Raw genomic sequence first — 18,167 nt, forward strand, 5'->3', positions numbered from 1 at the left:
ATCCCTTCCCTGGTATCTTTTCCTATCACACCTGCCTTGTGTCTCTCCCCAGTATTCCCTTTCCTTGTGCTGATGCCCTTTTCACACACCTCCATGTGTCTATCCACTGCCCTCGAGTATACAGTGGCAGTCCTTCCCCCAAGCAGCATACCTAAAAGTCTTTGTCAACTTGGTCGGGAGGTTGAAGCGTTGCTACAGTGATTGCTTATTGATACAAATAGTATAGCTTTATAACAGTATATCTTTATGGGTTTTTTTTTACATTTTCTACCATCTTTTAAATGATTGTGTGTATGTAATTTTTGTTGCTGTTGTCATTTGTAACCTAAAATTTTGTCAGATATAAAACCTTACTATTTTTTTTTTTTCAGAATTCCCCCTTCAACTTAGTATATAAATTGGCTTCTCTAATGCTTTTGATGTGTGCGCTGTTTTGTATTTCAATTGTGAAACTATATATATATATATATATATACAAAATTAATAAGTACATAGATGAAAATAATACATAAACTGCATTCAAATACAATTTTGGTACAATCAGTATTACACAGACAGTGGTTATTGTTAGAAATACAGAATATCTGTGTTCTTCCCCTCATCCCCCAGCTCCTGCTCCTAGTAATTTGTTTTTCTGTTTATTGTTTCCTTGCAAATAACTGCTCATTATAGCACATTATCTAAATAAAGATCTTTGAAAAACACCATAAAAATAGAATATAAAAAAATATTTTTATCCATGAAGTTTCTTTTGGAAATCTATAGCAGGCAATAAAAAACATTTTGGATAGAATAATTTGTTGCAGCTAAAGGGGTTATAAATCATAACATCTAAAATTATTGTGCCGTAGGCTGTGAAGAAGCAAAAATTCAGATCAGAAGATGAGTTTTTCTATCTCTCCCTTATCAAGTCCCCTCTTGATCTCTTTTTCTTACCTGCCTAAGACAGGAATGTGAGCCCTGACAGGTCCTTTCGGCCTACACCCCTCACCGACCTGCTTCTACAAGTACTTGTTGGTGAAAAGAATCTACTCTTTATTGCTAACACAGAATAAAATACTTTAATTACTTTGTACTTACATGTATAAACGAACTGACCCTGAGATTATTAAAAACTCAAGTAAACTGGCATCAGAATAAAAATTGTATAATACATGATACTTTGATAAAAACAAATTTTTGTGGTAATGCATATCTCTAAAATCAATAATATGAATTTAACCCCTTCAGGACGGAGTCAATAGTACACGTTCTGATCAAAACAAAACGTAAACAAAAACTGGAATTTGCGCTATATGTCTGTTCAGCCGTAATTCACCTCTTTCATATTAAATGCACCCACACTTATTATATATAATTTTGTTCAGGAGAAAAAGGGCTTTTATTTCATATCAAATATTTATATATGAAACATAATTTATTATGAATAAAAGAAAAAAAACTGTGAGAAATTTTTAATTTTAAAAAAAATTTGTAGTTCCGCCTCACATTTTAGCTGTAAATGTCATAATACTGTTAGGTTTTACTGCACAAAAATGCACATATTTGTAATCAGCGTTGTCTCATGAGTACAACAGTACCCCCCATTAACCGGTTTTATGGTGTTTTGGAAAGTTACAGGGTTAAATATAGAACGTTCCATTTTCAAATAGAAATTTGCCAGATTAGTAATGTTACCTTTGAGACGGTGTGGCAGCCCAGGAATGAGAATTACCCCCATAATGGCATACCATTTGAAAAAGTAGACAAGGTATTGAAAGTGGGGTATGTTTAGTCTTTTTTAGTAGCCACTTAGTCACAAACACTGGTCAAAGTTAGCGTTCATATTTGTTTTTGTGTGAAAAAAGCAAAAAACTAATATTTGGCCAGTGTTTGTGACTAAGTGGCTACTAAGAAAGACTGGACATACCGTTGTCGTTTGTTTGTAAAAAATGCAAAAAATGTCACTTTTACTTAAAATATCATCGTTGTAATACAATTTACCAATTTGAAACACTAATATTTGAGTTCAGCAAAGTCTCCCGAGTAAAACAGTACCCCCTATGTACAGGTTTTATGGTGTCTTGGAGAGTTACAGGGTCAAATATAGTGCTTGCGAATTAAATTCTCTGCACTTTCTCCCTGTGTTGTCAGGCATGTCAATCAAATTTTAATTAATAAAATCACATAATTATGTTAAAAGATTATTTAAATATACACGTAGAATTTTAATATATATGCATTTATAGGTATTTAAATTCTACGTGCAGGGCCGGCGCTACCATAAGGCGGCCCAGGCGGCCGCCTTAGGGCGCACCGGCCCTGGGGGCGCAAAATCAGGCTGACCGGAAGGAGGGAAGCGCACTGCGCTCCCCTCCAACCGACGACCTTTTGTAGCGTGGCCGAACGCCCGGTTCTGCAGGCACGCGAGGGAGCACTCTCCCATGTGTGCTTCCTCTTCAGCTCCCTCGCGCACCGCGTAGGGATGCCGGCGCCGGAAGATGACGTAATCTTCCGGCTCCGGTATCAGTATGCGGCGCGCGACGGAGCTGAAGAGGAAGCACACATGGGAGAGTGCTCCCTCGCGCCCGCCCGCCAGCCCGGGAGACAGACAGCCACCAAGGGAGACAGCCACCAAGGGAGACAGCCACCAAGGGAGACAGCCACCAAGGGAGACAGCCACCAAGGGAGACAGCCAGCCAGGGAGCCAGCCAGCCAAGGAGCCCAGGAGCCCAGCAGCACCACCGGACCCCAGGGAATCCCTTCAGCACTCCAAAAAGGTAAGGAGGCTGGGGGATTAAATAAAAAAAAAAAACATGTGTTAGTGTTAGTGTGTGTGTGTGTGTCTGCTAGTGAGTGTCAGTGTGTGTGTCTGCTAGTGAGTGTCAGTGAGTGTGTCTGCTAGTGAGTGTCAGTGTGTGTGTCTGCTAGTGAGTGTCAGTGAGTGTCAATGAGTGTCTGCTAGTGAGTGTCAGTGTGTGTGTCTGCTAGTGTCAGTGAGTGTGTCTGCTAGTGAGTGTCAGTGTGTGTCTGCTAGTGAGTGTCAGTGAGTGTGTCTGCTAGTGAGTGTCAGTAAGTGTGTTACTGTGTGTCTCTTACTGAGTGTGTTTGTGTGTGTATTAGTGAGTCTGTTTGATGTCTGTTAGTGAGTGTGTGTTTGTCAGTGAGAGTGTATGTATGTCTGTCGCTGAGTGTGTCTGTTAGCTGGTGTGTATGCATCTGTTCGTGAGAGTGTGTGTGTGTCTTCAGCACTTACCTTTCTCTAGCGCCGGACTCCCTTGGCGCTGGGGATCCCTCCGCCTCTCAGCTCCGAATGCTCTTGCCGCGCATGCATTCAAACCGCCCATAGGAAAGCATTACTCAATGCTTTCCTATGGACGTTCAGTGTTTTAGAATAGCGGAAGCTCCTCTAGCGGCTGTCAGTGAGACATCCACTAGAGGCTGGATTAACCCTCGGTGAAACATAGCAGTTTCTCTGAAACTGCTATGTTTTCAGCTGCAGGGTTAAAACTAGAGGGACCTGACACCCAGACCACTTCATTGAGCTGATGTGATCTGGGTGTCTGTAGTGGTCCTTTAATTGTGTGTGCATCTGCATGCACTGGCGTACATACCGCGGTCGCAGGGGTCACATCCCTGCGACCAGGTGCACGCCGCCATGATGTCTATATGCCTGCATGTATGTCTCTGTCTGTGTCTGTATGTCTGTATGATTATTTCTGTGTTTGTATGAACCTTATTTTGAACGAGGGTGGGGGGCACCAAAATGCATCTTCGCCTGTGTAACTAAAAATCCTAGCACCGGTCCTGTCTACGTGTATACTAATGTAATCTTTTATGTAATTATATGTATGTATCTATATATATATTTGCGGTTATTTGTATTTTATATATAGATAGATATATATAGAATGTCATTCTAAGTGTATTTTGTTACATATATATATATATATATATATATATATTAATAACAAAATACAGTTAGAATGAAATTACATATGAATATATAATTTATATAAAATTTTGTTTAAATATTTTATTTATTATTGTAATTATACGTGTATATATATATATATATAGTATATATCTATTATATATATACATATTATATATATATGTAACGTCATTCTAAGTGTATTTTAATATTAATATATACTAATATTAATTTTAAAATACACTTTGTATGACGTTACATATATATAAAAATACTTTTAAGTGAATTTTACACTTGTTTAATCATTTTTTTTTTACACTTCCCACCAGCAGGGGGACTGTCCGATATTTGAGATAGTCCCCCTGCTGGCAGATCCACAGCCAGCTATAGGGGGCCATGTGATCGCTCACATCTATTAAAGAAAAACATGAAAGGCGCACAGTCGGATTTGCCAACATATGCGCTAACCTTACCCAAATCCCATTAAGACTCGGACACAGGTTATACTGTTGGAAATATTAGTCCACAGCTTTATTAATTATAAATTAATTAAGGAATAACAAATAGGGTAATTGCCAACAAATCTTATTAAAGTCTACATCCCCCCATATACATAACATACCCCTGGCAATGACCCCACAATAATAACAATAGATTATCTAATTAACATAGAAACTGGCCATCCAATATGACCACATTTCCACCAAATTAAATCGTAGGGGTGTGCCAAGACACCGCTACCCACCATATTAATTGTAGGGGTGTACCGAGACACTGCTAACCAGCAGATTAATTGTAGGGGTGTACCGAGACACCGCTACCCACCAGATCAATTGTAGGGGTGTACCAAGACACCGCTACCCACCAGTTCCAATGTAGGGGTGTACCAAGACACCGCTACACCCCCAGGTTAGGAGCCACCGACAGGCTCGAACCTACCAACCACGTGTAACACTGCCTAATCCACATTAAACCTCAGGATACCCACTTCCTCCTCCATCTACCACTCCGATTTAACCTGGCCATTCCCGGCTGCTGTGAAAAAACTTGAAAATTATCTAACCGAACCAAATTCAGGGAGGGTGGGAGGAACAATTGACAGGTAAGTTTAGGTTTAGTTAAGATGGCCCCTTCATAAGATGTCTGGTATAAATACTCACTTTATGGCTCCGCCCCACCCAGCTTGCTAGCTGTCACTCAACTTCCTATGGCTGTTATGCCTACCTCCTGGCTCTGTCAAGGCCCACTCCCCTAGCTGCGCTGACCCATGGGCTACATTTTAATGTGTGAAAGATACACTACTTTGAAGAGTGTGTTAGAGGAAAATGCCATTTTAGGGTTGGAGAGACATTCATAAACCACTTGACCTATGGTCTCATTTATGATGTTCCAGAATCCTTCAATGTTATAATTTACTTAAAATACACTCTTTTAACTCTGTAACCCCTATACATAACATGATCTCTCTGTTATTCCAGTGGGCAGAAGATCATTTTCAAATCCTGTATTGCACAGTGTGACATCACAGTGTGCAATATGTTGTAACTATAATTCATAGTTGCAACACTGTGTCTCACTGCGTCCCTGTGTCTGCGGTGGAACACATTTGCTGTTAAAGATTGATTGAAATTATACACCCGTGCTGCAGGCATGTTTAATGCAGTCGGCATTAATTGTGAACATGTCTGGTAATATGCATGCCAGTCAAACATACTGCATCCTTTACACAAACATACCAATCTGCATTCATTATACAAACAGACACCCAGCATCCACTACACACACTGCATCCCCTGCACATCACAGCCAGTCAAGGTGCTCTCATCTGCACCTAATGCACTATTTCACTAATTATGCACTATATCACTAATGGGAGAAAAACAAAATTAAATATTATAGTGTCTGGTTGCGTACACACACCTCACCTTTGAAGGCATATTTACTCTATCTGTATCTCCTGTGAATAGTCTTTACTGTGACCCACTCACAGAGCCGGATTATGATTGCCTAGAGTCCTGGCAGGATGTCAGATTGGGGTCACCTCCTAGAGCCTTGGGCTCTTTTCTTTAAACAGTGGAGGCTGAGTGTTGTATGTATGTGGGGGAGACAGTGTTGTGTCTGTGTGGGTAGTTGAGTGCTGTGTGTGAGAGGGTGTAGTCGCAGAGTGAAGTGTGTGGAGGAGGGTGAGAGTATCTGGGGGTAGGCCAAGTGTTGCTATGTATAAGATCAGGGCTGAAATAAGGAATTTTGGGGCCCCTTACACAACTTAATGTCTGGGCCCCCCAGGGCCTGCCAGTGAGTCTGCCCACAAGTCTGCCCACAAGTCCCACCCTGAGTCCACCCACAAGGATGCAGTGTTTGTGGAGCGGATGCAGTGTGTTTATAGTGGATGTAAAGTGTGTAGTGGATGAGGATATTGTGTATAGTGAATTCAGAGTATGTGTGTGTGTAGTGGATGAGGTGTGTAGTGGATGCAGTGTGTGTGTAAAGTGGATGTGGTGTGTAGTGGATGTTTTTTGTGTGGAAAGTGGATGTGGTGTGTAATGGATGCAGTATGTGTGTAGTGGATGTGGTGTGTAGTGGATGCAGTGTGTGTAAAGTGGATTTGGTGTGTAGTGGATGTAGGGTGTCTGTATAATGAATGCAGATTGTATATTTGTGTAATGGATGCAGTGTGTGTTTAGTGGATGTAGTGTGTAGTGGATGCAGTGTGTGTGTAAAGTGGATGTGGTGTGTAGTTGATGCAGTGTGTGTAGTGGATGTAGGGTGTATGTATAATGAATTCAGATTGTATATTTGTGTAATGGATGCAGTGTGTGTATAGTGGATGTAGTGTGTAGTGGATGCAGTGTGTATAGTGACTACAAAGTGTGTGTTTGTGTAGTGGATGCAGTGTGTAATGGACACTGTGTGTATAGCGAATGCAGATTGTGTGTTTGTGTAGTGGTTGCAGTGTGTCTAAATATGTGGGGTAGGATAGGAGCTGCATACTGTGGGAAATCAGCTTTAAATATATATATATATATATATATATATATATATAAATATATATACAGTTGCAAGAAAAAGTATGTGAACCCTTTGGAATAATATGGATTTCTGCACAAATTGGTCATAAAATGTGATCTGATCATCATCTAAGTCACAACAATAGACAATCACAGTCTGCTTAAGCTAATAACACACAAAGAATGAAATGTTACCATGTTTTTATTGGTTATCTGCCTCTGATCTGCATGCTCCCGGCTTAGTCTGGGCTTTTCATGCTCGTTTCCCTCTGAAGCCTTCAGCTTCCCGCCCTCCTGGGGTCGTCGGGGAGGGGTTATGTAGGCTCCCTCCTCAGGCGCCTGCCTCCTCCTCCCGAGGAGGCCTCATCTGACTCCTCTCGGCGGCTCTTGGTGGACGGCAAAGTAAAGTTGCCGCGAGCAGCCCGCAGCTACCAGAAGCCGCCACTTGCGGCAACTTTAATTTACCATCCACCGTGAGCAACATTTCTTATACTTACCCGCCGCTCGCAGCTCTCCCAAGTTCCTCCGGAAACATTTCTGACGCAGCACGCGCGCGTGCAGTGTGCATAAATAGGCACCCGAGTTAGTCACATGACTCAGCGTGCAAATATGATGTCATAGGTCAAAGTGAAAGGCCCAGATACCTTCCATGTATCATAATAAATTCCAATCAAAAGTTAGCCAATCAATAGCCTCTTAAGCATTTTTAAACCTACCTCTTCCGTGTCTTGTTGCCCTGTTGTGGTCTTTTAATAGCCCAATCGCGCGTATACTCTGTCTGATTGTCTGGTTACAGAATTTTTGGCTTGTCTCACCGTTTATCCTGCTTTCTCTGATCCTTGACCTCGGCTTGTCTTATCAATTATTCTGTCTCTCTGGTTCCCTCTGACTTCGGCTTATATTCTGACTTCTCTCTGTGTGAACAGCCTGGCCTTTCTAAGGACCGGTACTGCACTTTCTGTATCTGTGTTCTGTCAGCATGTCTGGTTCCGGAGTTCGTGACACTGGATCCTAAACTTTCACCTACAGTAATATCTGATACCAAATCTCAGTTTGTTAACACTAAATCTAGTATGGGCTCCTTACGAGTTGGCGAGTTGGCCCCTCAACGACTTGTTTTAGAGATAATAAACTAGATCTAAAGCTAAGTCATGCTTACTGACTGACAAATACATTGTTTTTTTGTTTTTTTTACAATCTCTAGTTTCAATTTCATGCAGAAAATGTAACAGTATTTCAATGTACAAATACATAATACAACTCAGAGAAAACAACTTGTTAAGATATATAACAAGAGGAGGAAATGGCTTGTTTCCAGCACTAATCAATCAATACAGTTTACTGATTACTAAATCTAGGTTAAAATGCTCTAGCGAATGCCAGACAATAAAGGACCAATGAAGGCACCCAGACCACTTCATCTCAATAAAATGGTCTAGGTGCAGTGGTCCTGTCATTCTAACCCTGTAACGTGAAACATTGCAGTTTTGTATATACTTATTGCAGATTTAACACACCTCTAGATCTCACACTCCAAGTGCACACACAAAAGTTTGAAACTAGCTATGTTTAGAGGAACACTATAGTGACAGCAATACAAAATGCAAAAACACATTTGAGGTGCCTGGCTCCCTGTCAGCTAAGTGATTGGTGATTTTACTCACCTTTTGTCCATTGTGGATGACCAGACCATACTCCTCCTCCTTGGCTGAGATCATCAAACTTGATCATCTCAGCCAGTCCAATGCTTTCCCATAGGAAATGGCACGCTACACCAGTCAGCATCTCTTCTGTAGGGATGCACTGAATCAATGCATCTCTACGGGGAACGTTTAGTGCCACATTGTGCAGCACTGACCCAGGAAGCACCATTAGTGGTCGTCTGAGTGACGGCCACTAGAAATGTTACTAGGCAGTAATGTAAACACTGATTTATCTCTGAAAAGGCAGTGTTTACATTGAAAAGCCTGCAGGGACAGGCTATAGCCACCAGAACAACTACATTAAGCTATAGTGGTTTTGGTGACTATAGTGCCAATTTAAATTGAAGGGATAAGGTGGGACAGTGGCTAGAGGATAGGGGTTTGTGAGATAAAATCAAACCTCACTAAGTAGAAGAAGGGACTTCTGTTTAGTGGAACCTCTTCCTGTTGATAAGTACAGACAGTATTTTTAAGCTGTGTAGCTATAGAGTCTTTTAGTAAGTATATATATATTTTTTTTACATCATATTTTTCTTACGGTCAGCTTTTCAGACACTCAGAGAAAACCTACACAGTTATAGTGCCCTCAGCACAGCACTCACACATCTAATGAGGCTTTTGCACTGTGCTGACTGGGGTCAGTTCCTTGGTGTCCTTGGATATGGAATATCAGGGGACAAAATTTGGATGTCGGGACAGGAGCCTAAAAAAACAGACAGTGCAACTAAAAGCAACACATTTGGGCTGCCAATGTGATTTTTTATAACAGAGCATATTGACATTTACCTGAATATGTGTTATAGGCTCTGTGTTTCAGCTTGAGCCAGTCTGCTTAAAAATGAATGGAGTGTGTGTGTGAACACATATCTACAAGGCTTACTCACTAATATGTGTATTGTTGTGAATTCAAAGAACATTTTTAAATGACTGAATCTTTCCCCAAATGTTAGTGTAGTGGATATGGTGCTTGGAGTGTTCTTTTAACCTTTTGTCCAAAATGCTACATTGGATTCAATAGGTCGGTATGAGAAGAATTCAATTGGTTGAGCGCAGTAATTGCTGCTCATGTCAGTGGGTCCCCAATGTATACAACAAAGAATGGATGAGTGCTTACTAAAATGGGGTGCTGGTTTTCTTTGACAAAACATTGCCATGTGTGTGCTTTCTGCTGCCTATCTCCCAACATCCTGGGCTGCAAAGTAGTGGAAGGGGAGTCACCAGTGACACAGTTCGCGTCAATAGCAATGCCCATAATGGGCAGGCCTAACTGGAAAAGGGGCACGCATGCCTACTGACAGCCTGCCTGGCTGGCCCTCAGCCTTCAGGACCATGCAGGGAAGTGTTCCCTGCATGATCCTAGTGTCCGCTGCACTGCGCAAGCATGTTAAATGATGTGCTTAAGCTGTGCTGCCTGGGGACAGTGCCCTGGTGTCTCCAAATGCACAACACCAGGGACTGCCAAAAGCGGGACTGTTGGGAGGTCTGCTGCTATGGAGTAAGTAAAACAACACTAGATTATTTTTGGAGAGTGCTGGACCATTCTTTTTAATTTGGGATCTTTTGGGAGATGGTCCAATCAGAGTTTAAGTTTTATGTTTTTTTATTTATTTTATTTATCCTTTTCTCACTCCTATCTAACAGAGTCATAATGCTCCCGGCACCATAATCACTACAGCAGGATGTATTATTTACTAAGCTAATTGCAAGTTTCCAAAGGTAAGACAAGTAAGTGATCTGGCATTTTATAAGTTCCCACACTTTTAAGCTTTGAAATCTGACATTTATTTCCACATGCTAACGAATATATGGGATTAGTAATCACTGCAAGAATTAAAATGTGATTAATAAATTGATTTCCTTCAGACATCTAGTGTCCTTGACTTCCCAACAAGATGGCAGCTCATGCAATCTCAGCTTTTGAATTCCCATATCGTCCATGTCCAGTAGATGGCAGTGCCATATTTTGTAGTTATTTACTATAGCTCTGGGTGTTTATTCTGTATCTATTTTAGGTGCTATTCCTCGGCAGTGATTGCACTTGCTGTGTGTACATACGCAGGAAGCTGGCTTCTCTACCCCCTGTGTAAATAACATGTAATTAATATTTATGGGCGCTTTGTTCCTGTGTAGTTGAAATAATGTTTTTTCCCCAATTTTACCTAGAGGAGCAATTCCCTTTTATATCCACAGGCCTGAGTGTGTTTCTCCTTTATATTTAGAAATAAATCTCCATCTGGACAGGCATGAAAAGGTAAGTCATCTCCTGAATGTGTTTGTGAATAAAAATCGATATTTTAATAATTCTGGAGAGCATGTGTGGAGACATACAATAGCATGTTGATGATCATGGAATGTTTATAAACAGTAACCAATAATTGATTAGTTCCTGGTTTCACATTGGGTTGTAAGGACGGCTTATCTCCTTATATATTGATGTATAGCTACAGAACACTGAGGAGTTTGAGGAAGCTATAAGCCCCTGTCGAATATATTTGCCCACATTTTTACTGTGCTGATGATCCGTGATCTGCTTATTCAGAACTGTGTATGTAGGGCACTGGCAGGTTTACACATACAAATGTATCATTTTAACTAGGGATCTACCGATATTGATTTTTTTTTTTTTTTAGAGCTGATACTGTACATTTTCCATTTTGAGAAAATAAACTATTTCTAAAGGTTAATGCACAAAATATACATGCCACATGTAGTGGATGCAGCGTGTTTAGACAGGGGACCTGTGTGTATTTAATAAATGCAGAGTGTGTGTATATGTAGTGAATACAGAGTATGTGTTTGTATAGTGAATGTGGTGTGTGAATGTAGTGTGCAAAGTGAATGCATTGTGTTTGTGTAGTGTGTGTGTTTATATAATGAATGCAGAGTGTGTTTGTGTAGTGTGTGTGTTTATATAATGAATGCAGAGTGTGTTTGTGTAGTGTGTGTGTTTATATAATGAATGCAGAGTGTGTTTGTGTAGTGTGTGTGTTTATATAATGAATGCAGAGTGTGTTTGTGTAGTGTGTGTGTGTTTATATAATGAATGCAGAGTGTGTTTGTGTAGTGTGTGTGTGTTTATATAATGAATGCAGAGTGTGTTTGTGTAGTGTGTGTGTGTTTATATAATGAATGCAGAGTGTGTTTGTGTAGTGTGTGTGTTTATATAATGAATGCAGAGTGTGTTTGTGTAGTGTGTGTTTATATAATGAATGCAGAGTGTGTTTGTGTAGTGTGTGTTTATATAATGAATGCAGAGTGTGTTTGTGTAGTGTGTGTGTTTATATAATGAATGCAGTGTGTTTGTGTAGTGTGTGTTTATATATAATGAATGCAGAGTGTGTTTGTGTAGTGTGTGTGTATAAATAATGAATGCAGAGTGTCTTTGTGTAGTGTGTGTGTATAAATAATGAATGCAGAGTGTCTTTGTGTAGTGTGTGTATATATAATGAATGCAGTGTGTGTTTGTGTAGTGTGTGTGTGTGTGTGTTTGTGTAGTGTGTGTGTGTATATAGAATGAATGCAGTGTGTTTGTGTAGTGTGTGTGTGTGTGTGTGTATATAGAATGAATGCAGTGTTTGTGTAGTGTGTGTATATATAATGAATGCAGAGTGTGTGTGTTTGTGTAGTGTGTGTGTGTGTGTGTGTGTGTATATATAATGAATGCAGTGTGTTTGTGTAGTGTGTGTGTGTGTATATATATAATGAATGCAGAGTGTGTGTGTGTGTTTGTGTAGTGTGTGTGTGTATATAATGAATGCAGAGTGTGTGTGTTTGTGTAGTGTGTGTGTGTGTGTGTATATAATGAATGCAGAGTGTTTGTGTAGTGTGTGTGTGTGTGTATATATAATGAATGCAGAGTGTGTGTGTTTGTGTAGTGTGTGTGTGTGTGAATATATAATGAATGCAGAGTGTGTGTGTTTGTGTAGTGTGTGTGTATATATAATGAATGCAGAGTGTGTGTGTTTGTGTAGTGTGTGTGTGTATATATAATGAATGCAGAGTGTGTGTGTTTGTGTAGTGTGTGTGTGTATATATAATGAATGTAGAGTGTGTGTGTTTGTGTAGTGTGTGTTTGTGTGTGTGTGTATAATGAATGCAGTGTGTGTGTGTTTGTGTAGTGTGTGTGTATAATGAATGCAGTGTGTGTGTTTGTGTAGTATGTGTGTGTGTATATATAATGAATGTAGTGTGTGTGTGTGTGTGTGTGTGTGTATATATAATGAATGCAGTGTGTGTGTGTTTGTGTAGTGTGTGTGTGTGTGTGTATATATAATGAATGCAGAGTGTGTGTGTGTGTGTGTGTGTGTATATATAATGAATGCAGAGTGTGTGTGTTTGTGTAGTGTGTGTATATAATTAATGCAGAGTGTGTGTGTATATAATGCAGAGTTTGTTTGTGTAGGTATATAATGTGTGTAAAATGCTTCTTACTTGGCCAGGGAGGGGGTATATGGCATTCCCTAGTGGTCCGGTGGCATGGACTGTGCAGTGGGGCCCGCAGCAAGCTCTTACTTACCTTCCCAGCAGCTCCTCTGTTTACTCTCTCAACGCTCTAATGGCCGCGGGACTTGCGAGATTTAGACAGGCGAGCTGCTGGGAAGGTAAGCAAGAGCTTGCTGCCGGTCCTCCAGGACCGCCGGGCTTGTAATGGACCCGGCGGTCCTGATATGTATTATCGGCAATATCGGTATCTCTACAGGATGATGGCGACATTGCCGAAAATACCGAATATCGGCCAGACCGATAATCGGTTGATCCCTAATTTTAACAGTACTTGTTTAAGTTTGAAGTTACCTTTTTGTGATCTGAGTCACCTTTATGTTAAGGTAACACTCCAAGCACCACAACCACTACAGACAGAGTTTTGTAACGGTTTGATAGCTTACCTGAAGTCTTCTGGGCAGCACGGTTTAACTGCTTTTTTCACGCGGGTCCTATGGCACTCCTGTCACATGCCTCTTGTGGTTACTGCAGGGCTTGACAAATTTGCTTGGAATCTAGGGAGCCAGCTAAAAGTTTTTTTTAAAAAAAGGCAGTGTTACCTAATAACGCCTCTAGTAACAGTCACTAAGATGGCCACTAGAGATGCTTCTTAGTCCAGTGCTGCACAGTGTGCAGCAACTACGTTTTACGTCTTCATGCTTTGCATGGAGATTTTGAATGTTCTACGTAGAGCTGCTGGGCATGTGCAATAACCTCCCAATGATTTCCTATGGGAAAACATTTAATTGGCTAAGATAATAAAGATTGATGCACTCAGACATGGAGGTGGAGCCAGCCACGGTGAGACTGGCACAGCGTGGGAAAACAGGTGAGTAAAAACACCTTTCCTATGCTATCAGAGGGGAGCCATCACCTAAACACACAGACACTGACTGACAAACATACAGATACTACTTAAAGGGACAATGCAGTTCCACACCCTACCAAAAATACAGATACGCACATTCTCACAGACACACACACACACACACACACATTGTCTCACACACTCACAAATTATTACTCATTTTAATTACATTTTAGTTCAGCCAGCCTCCCTACCTTTGGGAGAGCTGGAATGGGGTCCAGTGTGGGTGCTGAAAGATCTTCTCGCTCTGCTCCTTTGCATGCTGTTTAGTGATGCCGGGGCCGGAGTGATGTCATATCCTGGCACCTGGCATCACAGCAGGGTGCATGATGGAGCATAGCAAAAATAGCCAGATTGCAGATCCCTTTCCGCACGACTCCACTCTTGCTCAGCCAGCCGCCTCCACGGTTCCTCAGTTAACCTGCTCCACTCTCCCTAGCCACTGGTGAACGGACTGACAAATACCAAGCACCAGGACAAATTTCCTAAAAATTCCTGGTGTCTGGGATTTGTCGAGCTCTGGGTTACAGTATTAGGATTGTTACTTTAACTATTTCCCTCTCCACGTTTGTCTCGCCGCAGCTGTTCCACCTCCCTTGGTGAGATCATCAAGACTGATGAACTCCATCAATCGAATGCTTCCACACAAGGAAGCATTAGGAGGCTAGTGCGCAGCAAATTGATTGAGAACAGAGTCTGACTCCGTTTTCAGAGAGGAATCGCTTATAGTGGTTGTCTTAGACGTGTGTTTTAATCCTGTAATGGAAACACTGCAGTTTCTACAAAATTGTATGTGTTTACATTGCAGGTTTAAAACTAAAGGGCCACTGACTATGACCACTTAATTGAGATTAAATGCTCTGGGTGCCTTTAACCCCTTAAGGACCAAACTTCTAGAATAAAAGGGAATCATGACATGTCACATATGTCATGTGTCCTTAAGGGGTTAATGGTCTTTTAAATAACAAAAAAATATAGACTTCTTGAAACCATTACACAGTCATGTTTATGACATTTGTTTTACTGTTCCAATATCATCTGCAATGCCTGACTTTGTAGAATTAACTTCACGTGCAATCCTGTATGTACTCCCCTATGTTAAGTTGCCTTAATATTTTATACTTTATCCCATCTCTCATCATTTCTTTCAACTACCGGTGTATATACACATTTTATATACATACAAATTAAGAGACACTATATGAACTTTAACAACTTAATTTCATTGAAGTTGATATAGTGCCTGCAGTCATGCCCTTCTCAACTACCCCCCAAAACCCTGTATTACACAAATTGAGGGCTTGAAAGCACGGCTTCAAACCACGCCTCAAAACCTTCTGGTTATGAGAGCCGGGAATCTTGCATATTGTGACGTCTCAGTCGGCTACAGAGAATCACTGTATTCAGGGGTTCTCTATGGCAGAATCTTGGGCACATCATGCCGGAGGGGAAGGGACCTAAATGACAGGTGGCATCAGGGCCCCATAGTGTTAGGAATACAGATATGTATTCCTAATGCTATAGTGTTCCTTGAGGTGTAAGTATGTAACTTTAATGTAATAGTTATTTAATTGCTCTGAAATATCACACTTCACTGATCTGATTTCGGGGCAGAACCAATGAAAGAGAAGAGGGAGTTAATTCAGTGGAAATTGTGTGGTCCTGTATTGGCCATGCTTAGCTGCAGCAAGACATCCATCCTCTCCCGCGAGGTTGGAATGTACTTTTTAATTAGGCTTGCTATACAATAAGACGTAATTTTGTCTTTTAAGAGTCACTCTCTCAAGTGTGTAGGAGATTGAACAATGCAAGTAAATGTTGCTTGTTTTTACCTTGAAAACAGAATTTATTTAGCTATTATATGCAAGTATGCAAGTTCTCATAACAGTGTGGTACTATCTTAAGACCCTCTTCCTTTTGTCTTTTTAGTGTTTTATAAGTCTTCTCACTGGACAACAATGAGTGGTAAATCTCTGCTCCTCAAGGTTATACTCCTTGGTGATGGGGGTGTTGGGAAAAGCTCCCTTATGAATCGTTATGTCACGAACAAGTTTGACTCTCAGGCTTTTCACACCATTGGTGTTGAGTTTCTCAACCGAGACCTGGAAGTAGATGGTCGACTCGTAACCCTACAAATCTGGGACACTGCTGGTCAGGAACGCTTCAAGAGTCTACGTACTCCCTTCTACAGGGGAGCTGATTGCTGCTTGCTGACTTTTAGTGTTGATGACCGGCAGAGTTTTGAGAATCTGGCAAGCTGGAGGAAAGAATTTATTTTTTATGCAGATGTCAAGGAGCCTGACCGCTTCCCCTTTGTTGTTCTTGGAAATAAGTTAGACAAGAGTGAGAGGGTTGTAAGTACCATAGAAGCAAAAACCTGGTGCAATGAAAACGGAGGGTTTCCTTACCTGGAGACAAGTGCTAAGGATGACACAAATGTGAATTGTGCATTTGAAGAGGCTGTGAGACAGGCATTGGCTGTAGAAGAACAAGTAGAACATTCAATACTTGGCCGCACGGTTGACCTACACAGCAACAACAGCACAAGTTCATCCTGTTGTTAAGTTTGGAGAAAGAAGTTTGGGTGTTCAGAGTATTAAGGCTGTAGGTGCTGTTTTTGGCCACCGTAGGCAAGGCACGAAATATATTCCGAAGGAAAGCTGGTAATCACAGTTTTAACGTGCCAACACCAAAGCAAATATGCGATTATTAAAGACATATTACTTGCGGTACATATAAATCAAGTGCAAATATCATCTCACAAAGTTAGCTTTGAGCTAGTAACAGTGTGCAAAGTTTTTCACCAACGTGATGTGTAAACAAATAGGGGACGTTGTCAAGAATTGTCCAACTGCAACTGAAATTCTTTCAAAGCTTTGAGCAGTTTAACATGAGATAATTAAGTTGATGTACTTTGCAGCCTTTGTAACATTTTGTTTGGGAAGTAGGTATATATCTGAAATATATATCTTTAGAGAAAAGAGCTAATTTATTATAAAGCTAATCTGTGGATGTATTAACCATATCTGTCTCAAAAATCTCTTCTAGTTACTTACCTAGTCAGTATTAAATTATGTTATAAATTAATCATGTTCTATGTAATCGGTACATATGTAACCTTTTTATGAGGAAGTAAACTCCTTATATATGGTTATGGACCAAACATGCTGTCTATTGTTTTTCCATCACAAAACTGTAAACATGATTAACTTCTGTTTTGAGAGTTTTGCTGTAAACCCTAAATTGCTGTATAAACCTTGAAAACTGAAGAAAATGCTAATTTTTTTTCCCCAAATACCATCTTTTTAATGTTTTCGTGTCTCTCATTAGTTTTCTTTACTAACATTATTGGATTAATGTTTCATTAAAGGAACAAGCACCATAGCCACTACAGTTAGTTAAAGTGCTTAAGGTGTCAGACGAGTTCTGGTACTCTTAAACCTTTTTAGCATAGTTTGACACTTCAGGTTGCGCTTGGTGCCCATGTTGGTTCTGGTGTTCTTAGAATGCAAAAGTCTGACGTCTGTTCTATTCAAGAGCAAATTAAACTTATTCATTTACTGAGCGTCCTCAGCAGACACTCTCAGCCAATCAGTGAAAGTCTACATAGGCATCTGGATTTTCCTGCTCAAGAAGACTGGAAGCGGCACAGGCTGCCAGGTAAATATCAAACTGCTAAATCGTTTTTGATAGATTGTTTGGACAGTGCAAGGGGGCACTCCTGGCACCATAACCATGTAGCATACCTTAATACAGCTCATTGAGAAGTCTGTGATTGGACAGCCACATAGTCTGTGCTAGGGAAGAAAGGGAGAGCTTGCAGCAGATGCTTAGTTGCATAGGCTGAAAAGAGACATGCGTCTATCTAGTACAACCTTTCTCACATCTGTTTTTGCGGTCTATCCAAAAGAAGGCAAAAAAAAAAAAACACATATTTGAAGCACTTTCCAAATGTGCAAAAAAATCCTTCTCGACTTCAGAATGGCATTCAGATTTCTTCTAGGATCAAGAAGCTATTACCCCATATATTAAAACGTATATCCCTGAATGTTATGTTTTTGCATTCAGTTGCTGTTTAAACATCTGTCCAGACTGATAAAACCATCTCTTCAGGTAGGGAATTCCACATACTTATTGTTTTTATTGTAAAAAAAAAAAAAACTTTTCCTTTCCCTTAGACTAAATCTTCTTTC

At 40.5% G+C, this 18,167-nt stretch overlaps 1 protein-coding gene across 1 annotated transcript; it reads left to right on the forward strand.

The window, feature by feature from the left end:
• The first annotated feature begins 10,635 nt into the window (after window positions 1–10,635).
• Window positions 10,636–17,659, forward strand: RAB9B (RAB9B, member RAS oncogene family). The gene is made up of 2 exons (XM_063431017.1): window positions 10,636–10,875; window positions 15,904–17,659. The coding sequence occupies exon 2, from the start codon at window positions 15,933–15,935 to the stop codon at window positions 16,536–16,538; it is 606 nt and encodes a 201-aa protein (XP_063287087.1). The 5' UTR covers window positions 10,636–10,875; window positions 15,904–15,932; the 3' UTR covers window positions 16,539–17,659.
• The last annotated feature ends 508 nt before the right edge of the window (window positions 17,660–18,167 follow it).

Source organism: Pelobates fuscus, chromosome 9, assembly GCF_036172605.1.
Source record: "Pelobates fuscus isolate aPelFus1 chromosome 9, aPelFus1.pri, whole genome shotgun sequence".
Taxonomy (NCBI): Eukaryota; Metazoa; Chordata; class Amphibia; order Anura; family Pelobatidae; genus Pelobates; species Pelobates fuscus.

Bases quoted from the DNA above. Each gene is read 5' to 3' on its own strand.
- RAB9B (XM_063431017.1), top strand. From the start codon at position 15,933: ATGAGTGGTAAATCTCTGCTCCTCAAGGTTATACTCCTTGGTGATGGG.